The sequence below is a fragment of the Polistes canadensis genome, unplaced genomic scaffold (genome assembly GCF_001313835.1).
Source record: "Polistes canadensis isolate GaletaPanama2010 unplaced genomic scaffold, ASM131383v1 scaffold_1, whole genome shotgun sequence".
Taxonomy (NCBI): Eukaryota; Metazoa; Arthropoda; class Insecta; order Hymenoptera; family Vespidae; genus Polistes; species Polistes canadensis.
In genome coordinates this window covers 1,366,776-1,384,252 of record NW_014569548.1, presented here as the reverse complement: position 1 = coordinate 1,384,252, position 17,477 = coordinate 1,366,776, and the positions used below count along the sequence as shown (strand labels likewise).

General features: G+C 33.2%; 2 protein-coding genes across 4 annotated transcripts in view; both read left to right on the top strand.

Annotated features, from left to right (window-relative positions):
- Positions 1 to 143: 143 nt before the first annotated feature.
- LOC106793732 (putative defense protein 3) lies at positions 144 to 3,348 on the top strand. The gene is made up of 4 exons (XM_014760907.1): positions 144 to 199; positions 358 to 594; positions 1,206 to 1,413; positions 3,262 to 3,348. The coding sequence occupies exons 2-4, from the start codon at positions 378 to 380 to the stop codon at positions 3,320 to 3,322; spliced, it is 486 nt and encodes a 161-aa protein (XP_014616393.1). The 5' UTR covers positions 144 to 199; positions 358 to 377; the 3' UTR covers positions 3,323 to 3,348.
- A 1,769-nt stretch (positions 3,349 to 5,117) lies between these two features.
- Positions 5,118 to 17,477, top strand: part of LOC106783756 — a 17,001-nt gene continuing 4,641 nt past the window's right edge. For 2 of the 3 annotated variants that reach the window (XM_014742575.1, XM_014742585.1), the window contains exons 1-5: positions 5,121 to 6,364; positions 15,629 to 15,781; positions 16,733 to 16,873; positions 17,029 to 17,143; positions 17,213 to 17,400. In XM_014742575.1, the coding sequence (XP_014598061.1) occupies positions 6,151 to 6,364; positions 15,629 to 15,781; positions 16,733 to 16,873; positions 17,029 to 17,143; positions 17,213 to 17,400 (811 nt within the window). In that variant the 5' untranslated portion in view covers positions 5,121 to 6,150. Of the gene's footprint in view, positions 6,365 to 15,628; positions 15,782 to 16,732; positions 16,874 to 17,028; positions 17,144 to 17,212; positions 17,440 to 17,477 lie in introns of all 3 variants that reach the window. The other variant, XM_014742565.1, reaches the window with a different exon arrangement.

The window sequence follows — 17,477 nt, the reverse complement described above, 5'->3', positions numbered from 1 at the left end:
GGTCGAGTGAAAGTAATAATTCGCAAAAGCGAATTAAAACCACCTTTGCCTTTAACTGGTGGGATTTCATTGACATTTGACTTACTCGCCAGAGATCGGTCATTGCAGTTTCTTTCGTGCACCTATCTAAGGAGGACCAACGAAATCAAGTGAAAGCGAGCGTTTAGATTTTTATTTTCGATTTAAAATTAATTAAAAAGTAAGCGTATAATTATTTTAAATCGGTAAATGTGTATAGTTTTTGAAATACTCTATTTCATTCATCAATTATATTCAAAATATCATTGTTTAATTATTAATAAGATAAAAAGATTACGTCTACTTTTCATGTCTAATTAATTTTAATCGTTTGCAAAGGACACAAGGATCTTCCAAAAATGAGTTTCATTAGGAATTTTCTATTCGCGACATCAGCGATCGTTCTCTCTTCGATTTTCGTTTCCGGTTTTCCCGATGGTGCACCAGTAGATGCGTGTGTCAAACCAAGACCGAATCAACCCTATCATGGGGATGCAAGAAGTCAACCCTCGGATAAAAGCCCCTATACGTTAGTAGCCTCATCGTCAGAATACGTTCCAGGAGCTCAAATTACCGGTATGTAATGAACGTGATTCGATTGTTCAGTGGACAAAATTCGAAGCATAATGATCTCATATATTTTGTAGTATTAATTATTAAAATTATAATTATTTGATCAATGTTTACGATGAATCAAAAATTTACTTTTTTCGAAAAAAAAACCTTTGAATCTATTTAATAAGAAATTTTACAAAATAATTGACAAAGTTGTCTTTAGAAATATAAGAAGCCCGTTTTATCGTAAAACAGATAAGAGTTTCAAACTTTCTTCATAAAAGGAATATTTTAGAAAGGGAAGATAAAGCGAACGTTATTTTTGATCCATTGTGCTCTTAACTACTTGCATTAGCGAGTTTGCTAATCGATTTTAAGGAACGTGATAGCAAGTAACATTTATGTATAACGTGGGAAAACATGCAACGTTGACATTTCTCTCTTCGTCCTACGCGACAGTTGATCTTTCATCTTTCAATTACAGTTTCAATTGCATTTCACTTGGAATAATTATTTTTATGACATAATATTTTGTTTATAAAGATGTACTATAATAAATCTTTATTCTAATAACTTAGTCAGATATACGATAATTTCTTCACACTTTCATTTAATTTTTCTTTTGATTTTAGTAACTATTAGTGGTTCAGCTTTCAAAGGATTCTTTTTACAAGCACGCGATAGTAATACCCATGCATGGATTGGTTCTTGGGCACAAACACCAAATACAAACACCCATCCTGAATGTAGTGCTGTAACGCACGCAGATCCACGTGAGAAACAACAGGCCACTCTTATTTGGAATGCACCACCGAATACTCGAGGCCAAGTTTACTTTACGTGAGTATTTCGAATAAATAAAAAAACAATCCTCTTTCCTCGATGGGAAAAAAAATGAATTAAGAATTTTAACTATTTTTGAATTGGAACTAATGAACAAATGACTAGCGCGAATTAGTTAGATTACTGTTATAAAATATACCGAAAAAAGAATTACAATTTGACTGGTTAATTAACGAAGATTTACGTAAAACCTCTAAAGCTCGTGAGATTACGTTCACTAATATGATTATTTTTCCACAAAGTATTTTTTTCATTGTTAAAAGTAACTCGAAAATTGAATAAGATTAAATTCAAAGAGTATAAGCCAGATTAACTCTCAACAAAAGATCATTTTCTATGACTGAATTTTCGATTACCTTCTTATTATAATACACAAGATAACATTAAATAAAAATCTAGAATATTAATTTTAATTTGAGAAAAATGGAAATTTTATCTTTAATTTTAGTATTTGCATAGAAACAAAATTTGTTTAAAAAAAAAAAAAAAGAATAATAAATTGTTTTTTTTAAAGACGATTTGAAATTCGATAGAAATAAATTTTAATACAAAGTAAAGGAAAATGAATTATTTACGCGCGTATAGAGCAACAATTTATAATGTTTCTTGAATTAAAAGTTTGCTGGCACAGCAAGTAGCAATGTCTATGTATGTAATATCAGTTGCCAGTAGCTAGATTTGACTTTGAAAGATACAGGTTTGTAAATAGTAGTAACAACGAATATAATCAGACGCAATGGAAAAGTACGATTGATGATGTTTCCATTCTTTGTGACGAAACGTTTTACCCATCTGTTTAAAAATTGAAATAAAAATTCGTGATTTTATAAGACAAGTTAAATCGTTTCATTTCTTCGGATGACAAATAGTATATATGTATATTACTTATCGAAGAAACGTAAGTAAAGACGAACGTTAGTTCCACTTCGTCTTTTGCTCGTGTTTAAAGATCTTACGTTAATATTGTACACGTGTGTATATAAAAGCGTTTAGAAAGTCTACTATATACACATACGTATGATTAACATACCGACAACACGACGACATATATACAGATTGAGTTAACGCAATAATGTAATTACGAGAGATTGTGAAATTCCTTTCTCTTTTTCTCTTCTTTTTTATTGTTTTTTTTTTTTTAATTTTTTGGTTGATTTAAATTAATTTCCCTATTTTGGTAATTACCATCATTTTTCATTAGAGTCATTCGTATTGCCAATTTAGATAATAAAAAATCGTAAAATTGATAATAATATGAACTGACAACCTGAACATTGTAATTATAGGTATTTATCGACGTAATACATTTATATCTGTATTACATATACGTTACTCGTATTGTATGTTACTCGTCACTGAAAATAATTAATCTTACTACGCGAATAATCATAAATAGAGGTAATTGCGCACGTTTACTGCTTCGATTACGCTTCGCTTAACTTACGAACGGTCCTGCGAATTTGCATTCTATACTACAAATTTTAGTCGGTCGACCGAAAAATATCAGTCGAGTTATTTCGTCCGTGAAGAGTAGACCGTAAGGTACAATATTTTAAATTCAATAAAAGTTATCCATTTATCTGTTGAATCAATGAAAATACGTAATGACTAGTCTAAATCAAAATATGTGAAACGAGGGATGAACATATATATAAATACATATATAATATAATATAATATATATCTCTGCTGGTAATTATGACAATGGAGTAAATAAAAAGAAAATCGAAAAAATTGATTTTATTATTAATTTCATATTATATAATTAATTCATTGTCATAATTAATGGTACATATAAAAAACTATAGTTTTCTCTATCCTATCTAACTCGATTTCTTTTTCCAGCGGTACTGTTTTAAAAGAATATGCGTTATTTTGGTCGGATTTGGTTGCACGAGTGGCTTAATGAAATGAAAGAAGAAATACGAGAACAAAAATTCAATGCAAGTATATAATGTATATACATATTCGTAAAAATAAATAATATATTATATTAACAATTCTTCTTTTTGTTTTCAGGAATTAACATCCAAAGATTCTCGTACTTCAATATTTTATTATGTCAAAACAAAATAGTGATAATCTTCATGTCGAATGACTCGAAAACAATCGACATTAGAATCAATCGATATTTATCGAAATACCTTACCACGCACTGTTTTATGCAATTTATTAATTCACTAATGATTTTAATAAAAAAAAAATAAAATATTGAAATGTTCATCAATATAATCATCATCATCGTCATCATAATCTCGACACAATGTTATATAAAATCCATTAAATTTTTCCTAAAACACGCAGCATCGATAAACAATGTATAAGACATATATGTAATTATTTCTCGATAGACGATGGTTATGTAAGAATTGATCGATCAAATGTTTAAAGATTATTAAACGAACTATATACGTGCAACTTATTATCGATGAAAATGTTTTGCTTCTGGCAATTCAATTACAACAAGATGTAACGTGATTTTTGTTGGGGGAAAAGAAAAGAGTCGTAAAGTAATCAAAATTTTGTTCGCTTCGAACTCGAATAGGAAAAAGTAAAAAAAAAAGAAAAGAAATAGCCTAGGGGAATACGACTACGATATATGGGCAAAATATTTTCGACTCGTTACTGTTAGCAATTGCACAACGATCTCTAACGAGGAAGGTAATTCTAGTTTGACTCCTTTCGCATTAACGCACAAACTAGTTGAACTCGTGCTGCGAATTGGATCGGTAAAACGAATTTATTGTTATTAACTTGTCGAAAAGGGTTTCGCTGTTCGGTTCCCCTACTAATAAAGGAATCGAGGAGGAGGTTGTCTATTGCGTAAGATCTCAGCAGCAAGTAAAAGTGTGTTCTACTTCAAATAAAGAGAAAGAAAAAAAAAAGAAAGAGAGAGAGAAAAAAACAAAAATCATGACGTTAAAAACTATTCGTTCCCTTTCAGGTAGCAACGAATTCCCGAAAGAGTTTCCTCATTTTTCTAATACGAACATGACATTACTTCTCTGTTCGATTTACTACAGTTAAATGGCTATAAGGAGTCATGACATTTTATCACGGACGGTATTCGATTGCAATGAAGATCATTGATAGGCAAGATTATAATCGATCGTTGGAGAAATCGATGTTAAACGAAACCCTCAATTCTAGATAATTCATTCCTCCTTTTCCACGATGCACATCGAAAAAGAGAAGAGATTGTATTTTGCATTGATAATGTATATAGATACTAAAAATAACGAACGATTAAAAACACATCGTTTTTCTTTCATCGATTATATATATGAGAAAGAATAGAATAGAGAAATAATTTTCGACGAGTGCCAAAAGAAGAGAATAATGTACGAACGGCCAAGGTTTCGGATAAATTGTAAGGGCGCGCGCGCGCGCTCGCTCATATGCACGAGAGAGAAAAAGAGGGAGAAAGAGATAGAAAAAGTAGATCGATTTGTAAGAAATTTTGGGTGAAATGCCTGGTGAGATCGAGTAGCATCTTGTCTATGAATGATGAAATAAGTCAAACGAGTTTATGGAAAAGTTAGAGGCCAGGCGGCGGGTTTAGGAAGGGTCGAAGGAGTGGAAACGAAGGTCGGTGACGGTAGGTAGGTTTGGGAGGGGTCAGTGGAGGGTTAGAAAAAACAGCAGCACCGCCATATCTATAAGCGTGTTCGTCGCAGCGAAGTACGAAAAGGGATTCGAGTCAGGGTGGTTGTATTGCGCAGGACGCCGGCGCCCCGGCATCATCGCGACTTCCACCTCTTTAGGTATTAGTAGTAGTAGTAATAGTAGTAGTGGTGGTGGTGGCGACGATGGTGGTCGGATAGTTGCATGCTCTTTACACGGTCACACACATCGACACGAGTCGTGTCGTCTAGTCGCGTTACTCGAGCATACAACAGCATACACGCATACACGTGAGACTTCTTGGCGGGTAGTCAGTTGAATTTTCGGCTGGATAAAGGAGGAAGAATAAGAGGAAGAAGAACAGGAAGAAGAGATAGCTGCTACTTTATTGCATTCTCCCAAAAATTTCTCTCTCTCTCTCTCTCTCTCATTCGTTTTTTATTTCCTCCCATTTAGCGTGGGGGATTCAAGGAGGAATAGAAGAAAGGAAAAGAAGGAATAAAGCGACAAAGACTTGAAAAAACAAAAGGAAGAAGAAAGAGGATTGATTGGTGGGGGTCGGGGAGAAGGGTGGTGGTTGGGCGGGTGGGTGGATGGAAGGGAAGAAAACATAACGGCAAGTACGGTGGTAGGATTTTCGTTCGGAGTCGTACTTGTCAGTCGGCGTTCTCTCTCGCGGCGTTAGCTAGGGAAGAATGCGCATGATCGATCGCACGCGTTCTGATCGGTCGGAGATGTGATACCGGAAGTAGATACGGCGGTCTTAACCTGCATCGCGTGCAGGTGCGGCCGCGAGTGCGTGTTACGAGAAACGTGTAGAGGGTGCAAGTGCGAGCGAGGGTGCGAGGGCGTGAGTACCAAAGCCTTTCGAAACAAGTAAGAAAAGTACGGTGAGAGGGAGAGAGAGAGAGAGAGAGAGAGAGAACGAGTGTGCGAGCGAGCGAGCGAGCGTGTGTGTGTGGGTGTGTGTGTGGGCGCGTGAATGTGTATACGCGCGAGCGTGTGTACATGAGAGGGAGAGAGAGAGAGAGAGAGAGAGAGAGAGAGAGTAAAGAGTTCTGCGTAAAGTGTCACTGTTGAAGGGTAGAAAGAAAAAAAAGGGGGTGACAAATGAAAGATAAAGAGATGACAATACGTTCGAGCATTGGTAAAACGTCGTCGCCGGCTCGCTTGGCGACGACGCCGATCTTTTTTTCTCCGTCCTACGTCAAGATGTGGAATTTAAGTATGCACCTGATCTGCGCCATCGTCTTCTGCTTCTTAATCGCTCTCGACCGGCCTGCCTTCGGCCAGCCAGATCCACCTGAATCGATCACCATCGAAAGTGAGTTCATACTTTTTCACCATCCTTTTCCCACCTCCCCGACTACCTTTTATTTTCTTCTCTTTTATCTCATATTTTATCTCTCTTTTATCTCTTTACCTGATCCCCGATACGTTGAAGTTCATGAGAAAATTATGTTCCATGGATTAAATTTCTTTTCTAAAGTTTATTTCAGTTATGTATATTTCGCAATGTTTCGTCATAATTTCAATTAACGTTTGCCATAAAAAAAAAAATTGCGAATAAATGAAAATTGATTATATTTTGTATTTAACATCGTAACTCTTCTTTTCTTCTTTTCCTTTTTATTTGTTCTTTCATGTACCGTACGATTTTAAAGATTCACTAGGGTCAACACGAAGTAACTTTTACCCGATGACACGAAACCCATCAGAATCTTTCGACAATATATAAATATATATGATGGATCGCAATATTATATCCAATTTTTTGATTTACGATCGCTTTGTTTTATCGTGCTGAAAGAGATACGATTTTGTTGGTTCGTAAAATGAAATAAATGAAATCGTGTAACATTTGTAAGTATGGGTAACAACACGCAGCAACGGTTAGACTCGGCAGGTTTTTTTTTTTTTTTGATTGATTTACGTGCGAAAGCGACGTATGTATGTCCCCACGAAAACGGGGTCGTTCTTTTATTCTTACCTGTAGCAGTTTTATATTTTCGTGCATATAAACAATAATGGAAAAAGAAGGTTGCTTACTGCCCTTTGGCATACTGTTTTTTTTTTCTTCTTCTTTTCGAAGAATAGAAAAATATTAAGTTTATTAGATTCATAAACATATATATATTTATATTTAAACAAATGAAATCCTTCTTAGATAGGAAATTTATTCGTTCGTTTTTCTCTTTGAAAGTTAAAAATCTTTACGTCCATTATACAATTAAATGTAGTTCGAGTGTACTTCAACAGGGATTACTTTAAATAACGGAAAGAGCCATTCGTTTAAATTTACTTTGATATTGTATTGCTCCTGAAAAGTTTGTCTTCGTTAGTGACGATTTAACTGAACGTCAATTTATATACGAGAATAAAGATATATCTATTGAATACTTTAAACGATGATAGATATCTATTTTGTTTGTACGTGTAATTCTTGAAATACGATATTTTGTCTCCTAGCATTGTACTAGTTTCATATCGACAATGGCTTTATGCCAAATACATGATAAACATAAACCCTTGTAGAACATAGCTCGAGAAGGTGTACATACGACGAAACAAGGGTAGCTAGCAGGTAGGAAAACCCTATATAGTGGTATAACTTTTGTGAAGTGCATAAATGAATTAGTAGTCGATAGTGGCTCGAATGTATGTCGTGAATTTCTCTAAGGAATTGCAATCTACATTATAAGTTTTTTCTTTTTTCTTTTTTTTCTTTTTTTTTTTTTCAAAAGAGCACTCGTTGTAACTTTATTATATACTTGATATTACTCGGAAATCTCTTTTGGAGCGTGTCAAAGTGTAATTTTCTTCGATTTAAAAATAAAAATACGTTTAACAGAGTTTACATCATAACTTTATTATTACTCGAAATATTTCTTTGATCTCGTCGAGAGAAAAATACGCAGGAAAAAATTACCCTACTTTTGAGAGCTTTTCTTTTCCTCAAGGTTATTTTTAAAATGAAATTCTAGACTTTTTTGAAGTGGTTTTATTTCCCGCGAAATTCTAAATAAAAATAATATTGGAATGCTACATCGTAAAATGATCGATTCGCTAGATATGTTACGAGGTATTTTCCATAAAACAAAAAATACCTAGTGGTATACCTAGCATAGATATTTATCGAAAATTCGTTAACGTAAATAACATCATCTTTAGCAAATCTCGGGAATAATTTAACATTCAATCTTGAAACTTTTCTAAGGAATCTTAATTATTGTCGAAACGTTTTATTCCCCTTATTGAGATTCCTTTGAAGTGGATAAACCGAACAGCTTGCCATCAAAGCAAAACAATCGTTTATTAATCGAAAAAGATGATAGAACGTAAAGGAACCTTTCGAATATGTTAATTCAATTATTTGACGTAATTATAAGAACGATATCGATTTATCAAAACGATAGAAAATAAACATTTAGTTATAATAGTTTATCGTTACAATGAGTCAACGTAATTTTTTGTCTTGTACCATTATGTTAACGCTTTTAATAACGAGTAAGTATATTTCGATGACTCACTCGAAATATCGCGATACGTGGCCACGAATTTACTTTGAATCCAATTAGATCCGTGTAATTTTCGTAATGTTCGTGCGTGTTAGAATTGCCTTGGCGAGGACCTCGTCGCCGACTTCGTTTCGTGTCTCTACAGTCGTCGAATGATCGATAAAAGAAATATTGTATTATATGAACTCGTGTGCTATTGTTCGTGCCTGTAAATTTCTTCTAGAACGTAAATATGAAATAACCCGTTTGTCGCTAGTGATCAGATAGTTTTATCGATTATTTGTACATACATATTTTTTTCTTTATTTTTTTTTACCACTAAAGATCTTTTTTTTTTACCGTACAATCGATCGATTTCGCATCGAACTTCCCTTCTTTCTTTTTTCCTCCCTTATTTCTCTCTCCCTATTTTTTTCACGAGACTATTAATTTTATTTAATTGATATGTATACGTCGAAAGAAAATATGGAACAACAAACTCCTTGGGATACATTTTTTTAATTAGCGAAGCATATACGTTTGAAAAGAAAAAAAATTACACGTAACTTTGTCTAGTTCTTTTATCAAACGATACATGATAATAATTAGAACACGCCCTAAGGCAAAATAAATATCATGCATTTGCGCATTCATCCTCTTTGTTGAGTAGCTGGCAGACTTTTCCATTGTACGTAGAAATAAGTATTACAAGTTACAACGTTTATGTCAAATAATTATTCATGGATTAATTTATTCCATATACGTTTCTATTTGTTGTTTTTATAATTACGAATAACGCTTAAAAACGCGTATTTCGTTGATAATTTAGAAAAATAACATTTGTTTAATATATACGACAGAAAATATATTTGTCGGTAATAGTATCCTTTTTGTAATCGACAATGAGTCTTGCTAAAAAAAAAGTTAAAATAATAATATATATATCGATCGATATTTAAACAAAATATTTCTATATACGTATTCTTGTAGAGACGAGCGCGTGAATAATTTTGCTATAAAAAGAAAAACGATGTTTTTCAACCTGACAGTATTAATCGTCGATTGCACTCAAGTTCAAATAATAAATTTCCAATAATATATTATAAGCGAGAGAACAAAAGAAAATTAAACAAATGTGTTTAATAATAACAAAAACGATTAGAATCGTAAAAAAAGGTTATCGTGGTCCCTCTTATGTCTTTTTTTGCTTAACCTTTTATCTTAATAAAGTATCCAATAGCATTAACAGACCAAGAACTTTTTTGTGCTTTTAAAAAAATCGTTCATAAGAATATATTTTTATCGTTTCATTAATCAGTTGTTTCGTATGACTAATTCAGAAAAAAAGTTTACGTATATTGCTATTCTTTTATTATTATTTAACGTACTTTTCATTTTACTTTTATTTTTTATTTTTTGTTTACGAAATTTACTTTTCGCAACAAATTTTATCCATCCGTTGTTGCATAGTTTTTCGTTTGGGCAAATAAACAAACAAATATTTTCACTTTACGCCGAATAGATACGTATGCATTATTTTGTGTTTTCTTTTGTTCTCGTTATTAGAAAGTAGGGGTTGAATGAACGGTCGATGTGCATTCAACATTATGTTACTGCAGTCCTGCACTGCGGATTCACCTGTGCCTAACTTTTTCTAAAACACTGAAGTGGTTCAAACTCGAAGAAACGTTTCCTCCTACTTTTCCTTTCCAAATTTTCCTCTTCGACTGAAACATAAATTTTCATATTAGTATTCATTTCCAAGTAATGTCTACAACAATCGCTATTATATTAATATTTCATTTAACGAAACAAATTATTATACAATTTAGTGACATGGTTAAGCGTGAATATTAATAAAAGCATATACTCTTGGATGTAATTAAATTTAACGTTTCCGAAGTAATCGATGATACAACATATAGGAAATTCATTAACTGTGTATATTTCGAATTATTATTCCTCGTCAAACGAAAATGTCACATAGTATCATTTCGAAAATAAAATTTAAAATTTAATTACGTTGATTGGTTTATACATATTCCAGATACGAAAAAAAAAAAATGTCCAGAATCAATATTTCGATATCCATTTTAGTCTTTTTCTTTTTTTCATCATTTTGATATTATCGAAGAGAAATAAAAATTTAGTTTAAAGTAGAATATTGATATTTAAACGAACAAAAACTAAACGAGAGAAGGATTTTATCTCATCGAAAAGTGCACGACTATCTGTTGCTTGAAAATTCTCAATAGGGCAATGGTTTTAAAGAGTAGAAATATTCGGTATTAAAGCTTTTCCTATTCTAACGATTAAAATATTATTCCCTCGTATTACACACACATGCAAACAATACAACGATTGCATTCGGATTAATTTTATTTATGTAGTTAGTTCTCTATTTGAATCGTTCGAAAAATATCGTTACGGTTCATCTTGAAATAGGAAAAAAAAAAACACGGACACAGACAGACACACACACACACACGGGCGCGTACAACCCAGGTCGTTTGCAGTCATACATATCTACATCGTTGGCAGTATTTTATAACGTGACGTGCGATAGTACTTTGCGAAAAAAAGAGCTCTCTCGAGAAGGAAAATATTTGCACTGTCATCGTCCGTTGGTGATGCTCAATGCATATAGGCCTCGTACAGAGCACCGAGAACTTCATTCAAAAAAAAGAAAAGAAAAAAAATAAAGTACTTTCGTCGGAGTGATACGTATATACGGTCGGTACAAATATGTCCCTTGTTCATCGTCAAAAAAAAAAACTCTACGTTACCCCTAAGATACCCTACCTATCGAATTGAAATTTCATTTAGGTAATGGAAATTTTGATTCAATTGTATCCTATCGATTTAATCCAAATTTAATTGTATGATCGTTAAACGAACGCATCGGAGTTGAATTCCGCAAACACACATATGTACACACACACACATCTGTATATTGGCTCGTATCATTGTCATCGTCGTTGTCGTCGTCGTCGTTCACCTTTAATTAGAATCCATTCGTGTGCAATACCGTTAATCCGTAGAAACTCAAACGAACCAAATGATTCTCATATTACAGTTTGCAATCTAAACACTTTTATACGGATAGAAAAAACTACTTTCCGTTGTTTACATTCGAGAGTAGGGCTATTAAATGTCGACAATAGCCATTTTCCATTTTTTTGTCTCCGGTTACAAATCCGAGAAATGACTTTTCCATCTTGCATTATTTATCGTATATAACTAATCTGGTACTTCGAATCAAGTATTATATACATTTGTAGATATTATATGTATATACATTTAAACAAAGAGATAGTTATATACCTTTTATATTTTCCATTAAAAAATATCTGTGTCAACGAGGACAGTTCTGTTTCTGGCCATTTCGAGAAAAAGATTTAACGATATGATAAAAAAGAAACCAAACGGATAAAAAGGTTGAAAGAGAGAGAGAGAGAGAGAGGAGAGAAAAGGTGAAAAAAAAAGGGTGGTAGTGTTGTAATCGGGGAACGGTTGCGTGCCGTGAAAATGACGATTTCTTGCGATAGCTCGTAATAGTTGCATGCTATTTTCTAGCAACCAAGCGTACTTTTTATCATTACCGTTATTATGCGTCCTTCTCGTATGCATCGGCGAGGTGACTGGGTGCACCAGTTTCGCGTTCATTCGGATAAATTGTTAAGAAAAATCGATCGATTAATTATTTTAAATAATTTATATTTCATTCGAAGAGGAACTACCATTAACGAAACGAATGACACCCTTCGTATTAAATGAAAGCTTCAACACGTTCGCACTATTTTTTTTTTTATTAGTTTAGAAATAATATTTTATCGGGGGGTGGGGGGAGGTGAGAGATGAAAACAATAAATTAAGTTGTACTCGTCAGCGAACTTCTAGAAAGTTTAATTGCGTTCAAACTGGGATTGTAAATTCATTGAGCCGTTAAATGGCATTCCCACAAAGGCATCCAATGCATAGCACTCTATCGGAACGTGCCAACTCTTAGAAAATGGGCATTCGATGCTCCTTTTCATTTGAATACCTTTGCTCTCCGAGGAGTCATAACTTGCACACCAAACGTCTCTAGCAGAAACGTTATAAGGCCGCAAAGGTCTCTTTAATTTCACGATTCACTCATTTTCGAAATAAATATCTTTCCCTACGAGAAAATATAGAATTTTCTAACTATAACGCGTTTCTCGATATCTATGATCCTCCTTAAAAAAAGATTATTTTTCAATGAAAAATAACAATTCGCGAGCGAATAATGTATAATATTGAACGACGTTGTTAAACGGGAAGAATAATGAAACGCGCTAATATTAAAGATATTGTCAAAAAAAGAAAAAATGTCAAGCGTTCAATGAAGATTAGCAGGATTAACATCGGGCTTGTTTTTTCGCGTGTTAGTCAACTATAAAGATATCAAACTTCGAATAGATATCTGCCTCGTTATCATGTGATCTACGAATATTTATGTACGACCGTTTAATATTTCCTTCTCATGCTGTACACCCTCTGTCTCTCTCTCTCTCCCTTTCTCTTGATTGATTTTGACTCTGTAAAGAAGGAACATAATTTTATATTATTCGTAATCGTTTTTTTTTTCTTAAAAATAAATGCTTCACGCGCAAAATAAATCTACTATATATCTAATAGTAATCTAATATTATTGAATAAAAATATCTAATTTTAACAAAAGGATTAAAAACAAATAAGCATATCAATTTCTGTATAAAATTTATGACCGATAAAAAGGGAGAGATAATTTATCGTAAAATAAAAATTGATCGAACGACGAATCCCACGTGAGTGGGTTTACGCATGAAACTTGCAGACAGACAGACAGACAGTCAGACTCATTCGCGTTCATTCAAGGTAGTTTCGAAGGTAAGCTTTTCATACACTGCGGCAGGAACAGAAACGACTCGTGCTAGAGAGAGCATTGGCAACATGCCATGAAACCCCCCACCATCCACCCACCCACCCCACGAAATGACCCATTTTTAACGCCTAGTAGATTGACCCGTGCACGTCGCCATTTTTTACTTCTACTTACAGGATCTACCTTCGCGATAACTATCTATAATGTTCTCTTCTATCCTTTCTCTTCTTACTTTCTTTCTTTACTAACAAAAGACTCCGCTAATCAACGGAACAATTTAAAACACAATTCTTACTAATCGTTCCTTTAAACGATTCTTTTGCGCAAAACATTGTATCAATTATTTCGAATTTTTCTCCTGAACTATATATATATATATATATATATATATATATATATAATTTATTTTATAATTTAATAATATTATATATTTATAAATTATATATATATTTTTATAATTCGGGTAATTTAATGTATCTAATATTTTTCAAAATCAACAAATAAATACTTTAACGCTAGTTTTTATGGATCTATTTCTTAATTAACATGCAATTGTGTTTTTTTAATTACAATATCAATTAGTATCATGTTACATCGACACATAAATTACTATATTGTAAAAAATATTTATCAAATGCAAAATAAACAATCTGTTAATGTTTGATACCTTTTTATAAAACAGATGCTAATCGATTATAAGTTGAAATTAATGACGTAAGCATATTTATGGAGATTATTTTTTTCACAGTTTACTAATTAATTTCGCAATAATGCGCGAACTGCGGCTATCGATTTTCCCCGAGACCTTAGTTCCGTGTATACACGAAAGTCGGCCTTACCTGAGTCATGTATGAGAAGACGAGATTCATGTTCGACTACCATTCGAGTACAACTTTTATACAATTCAAGTTAAAATCGTTACAATTAATGGATACTCTCTTATAACAATTTACCGATCTACACGCAACGATAGTTTATTGACAAATTTCTAAGGATATTTATCCAACTAATTGTTTCGTAAAACATTTTCTTTTCAATCTCGTTCTATTAAATAATGTCTCCTATAAAGATTGTGACTTTTTTGCTCTTATTTTGAGATCAAAAAATCAAAAGTCAAATAATTGTTAAATCGCGTGACATCTGTAAATGTACTGAAATTGACATTCTTATCCTTGAAAATCTACTAAAATCGATTTTAAGCATAACCAATGTGAAGTAACCGAAGAAAAATATCGAAAGGGAAAATTATTTTTCGGTCGATTTGAGTTCATTGTTTTGGGGCCAAGCGTTTTTCTTTATTTCCAAAGAATAAGAGAAAATTCCAGGTTGGTGGTTAAAAATGAGAGTCAAGTGAGGTTTGAGCTTAAGTCTTCTCTTCGATAAAAAAAGATTCTAGAAGTAGGACATCGTGAAACTGAAAGCCGAGCAGATTGTAAATAAAGTCGTAGGTCGATAGTTTCGTTGACTAAGGTTGGCCCTTCTTCGAGGAAATCTTAGTGCTTAGTGGACCTTTCGTTTATTTATCTATTCATCTGAACGATAGACTGATAATTTGAACGTTCGACGAAACACCCATCATCACTGAACATAGTTGCAACACAAGGATATTTATAATAAGTTATTTTTAAATCAGCCAGTGTTGAAAGACGACCGATTATCGAGCACCAATCTATGAAAAATGCAATATCCCCATATGGATTAAAATACTCGTTCTAAGATAGAAATAAAGTTGAAATATTTCCATTTAAAAATTCTCTCTCTTTTAATAAAATATAAAAGTTAGAATCGGTCGCATTCATTTACATGGAAACAATTCGACAATTTTCTATAGCTAATGCAACATTGTTATTTATCATTATCAAATTCTTTCGCACTCTGTTTAATGGTTTACTAATCGTGAAATGAGAAAGCAAGCAAGCAAATGTCTGTCGGAATGACAAGAAAGAAAGACTCTTTCCATTTGGAATCGAGCGAATGCCTATTATGCAGTGACAATGCGACAATCAAGCAGGGATCTTTTTGCCTTGCAAAGGGATTGCTTTCTTAGTTCCGTTAATCTCGACGTTACTGCTTTCATTATCGTTATATCAGCTGACTCTGTAATCCTTCTTAACTAGAATCCTTTCTGTTTAATTGTATTTAAATTGAAACCCTATACGCGCGCAAATAAATATTATACTAACATTTTTCTATTTCCATTTAGATAACTTCGATCGAGGAAACAAGAAATTTAGCGACAGTTGCGAGTCCGATCGTGAATGCGGCTTCAACGGATCTTACTGTGAACCGAAGAAGAATATATGCACTTGTAGAGAAGAATTTAAAGTCACTAATCATATTGACAAATGTGGAAACCGTAAGTTAGTATATATTTAAACGTGTCAGTAGAGAGAAATTCTTTTTTTTTTTTTGATATAATTGTTTTCATTTGATTACGTTTAATATAAATTTGCGAATAATGGACAACGAAATTGAAAATTGTTTCGATTGATTTCGATTATTCGATTTATCTATTGTATATTTTTGAATTACAACACATGTGCGCATCCAATATCTCGAAAATAGCGAAAGAAATATATTTCCGTATCAGTAGACACAACACATTAACGATTGCTTAGCCCAATCTGACAATGAGTGCCAGTAGGGCACCTGAAATATTGGATGATAATTGACTGTTGTATCATGAGGATCTAGAGACCCTTTTGTTTGTTCGTTGTACACGAGTACCTTGTAAAGGAGAAGGGAGAATACATAGCATATAGAGACGTCAGTGACCTCGATAATGCACGTCGCTTCATTCGCTTGTCGATTTCACTTCCGAATGAAGAAAGGAATTTTTATTTCAAACGAAGGAAACATTTCTATTGACTTTATCAAAATGTACCAAATATTTTTTCAAGTAACAAATGTATAATATAATCGTATATATGTTTCAAAAATATGTGGGATCCACTTCAATAATGGACAAAGAATACTAAAATTATTTAATAATTTTATATTAACTATATTTGTATACAAATATGGCTAATTATATATTCATTTATGTATATGCAATATACATATTCAGATACTGAAATATTAAAAATAACCACCTTAGCGAACAACCTGTAAGTTTGTGTCGAATCAAATGTTTTCTAATTAAAACTTTATTAATGGGGAAAAAAGTTAATAGAAGAATGAATTATTATGGTAATTTCTTGACACTCGTTTATCGTAAGAATAGAGATGACCTTTTCATATATAATGGAAACCATTCTTCGATGATCGTAGAAAAAGAAAAAAGAAAATCTGACGAAATTATTTTCAGCTGTGAACGTTAACGAGAGTTGCTTCTTTCACGAACAATGCGAGGCACGAGTGAGCCAAACAGAATGCAGGGACAATCGATGCATATGCATCTTCGAGAAGATTCCTGTAACGCAGCCCGACGGTGTCATAGTTTGCATTGGTAAGGGTGAAAACGATGAAAGATCTTTGAAATAAGAAAAATAATTCTTTCGAAGAATTCTGACACGTGTTGATTTTGTTATTTACCCGATGCCGAATGCTATTGGTGGAATTTCTTTAATAAAGTACGCCAAGTGAATTTTTTCACGTTTTTAGCCGAGAACAAAGAACCACCCAGTTTGCAATACGTGGACCCAGCGATGATCGGAGTTCTCGTTGGCATGGCACTGATGTTCATCATTATATGCGTCGTTCTTAGACTTTTTAGCAAGTAAGTTTAAAGTGAGGAAACTTTAGCAAAACTTTACTCGATGATATTGTCCTACTTGGATCGTTTCAGAGCACGTTGGCGAGAAAATCGAACGATTTTCAACACTCCCAACGCACGATTGATGAACGTCTCCTTGTTAAGGGATAACAAACTTCTACATACCCAGGAACGTCGTGGTTCTAGGGCAAGTGTACGCGTACCATCGAGGCAACCATCGATGGTTTCTTTGCGTGCACACTCGCCAAATGCCTCGCAAGGTGCGAAACACACTCAGCACTCTCAACACAGAGTGAGCCGTACGGGTTTTTATTCATTCACTTACTAAGCAAGCAAC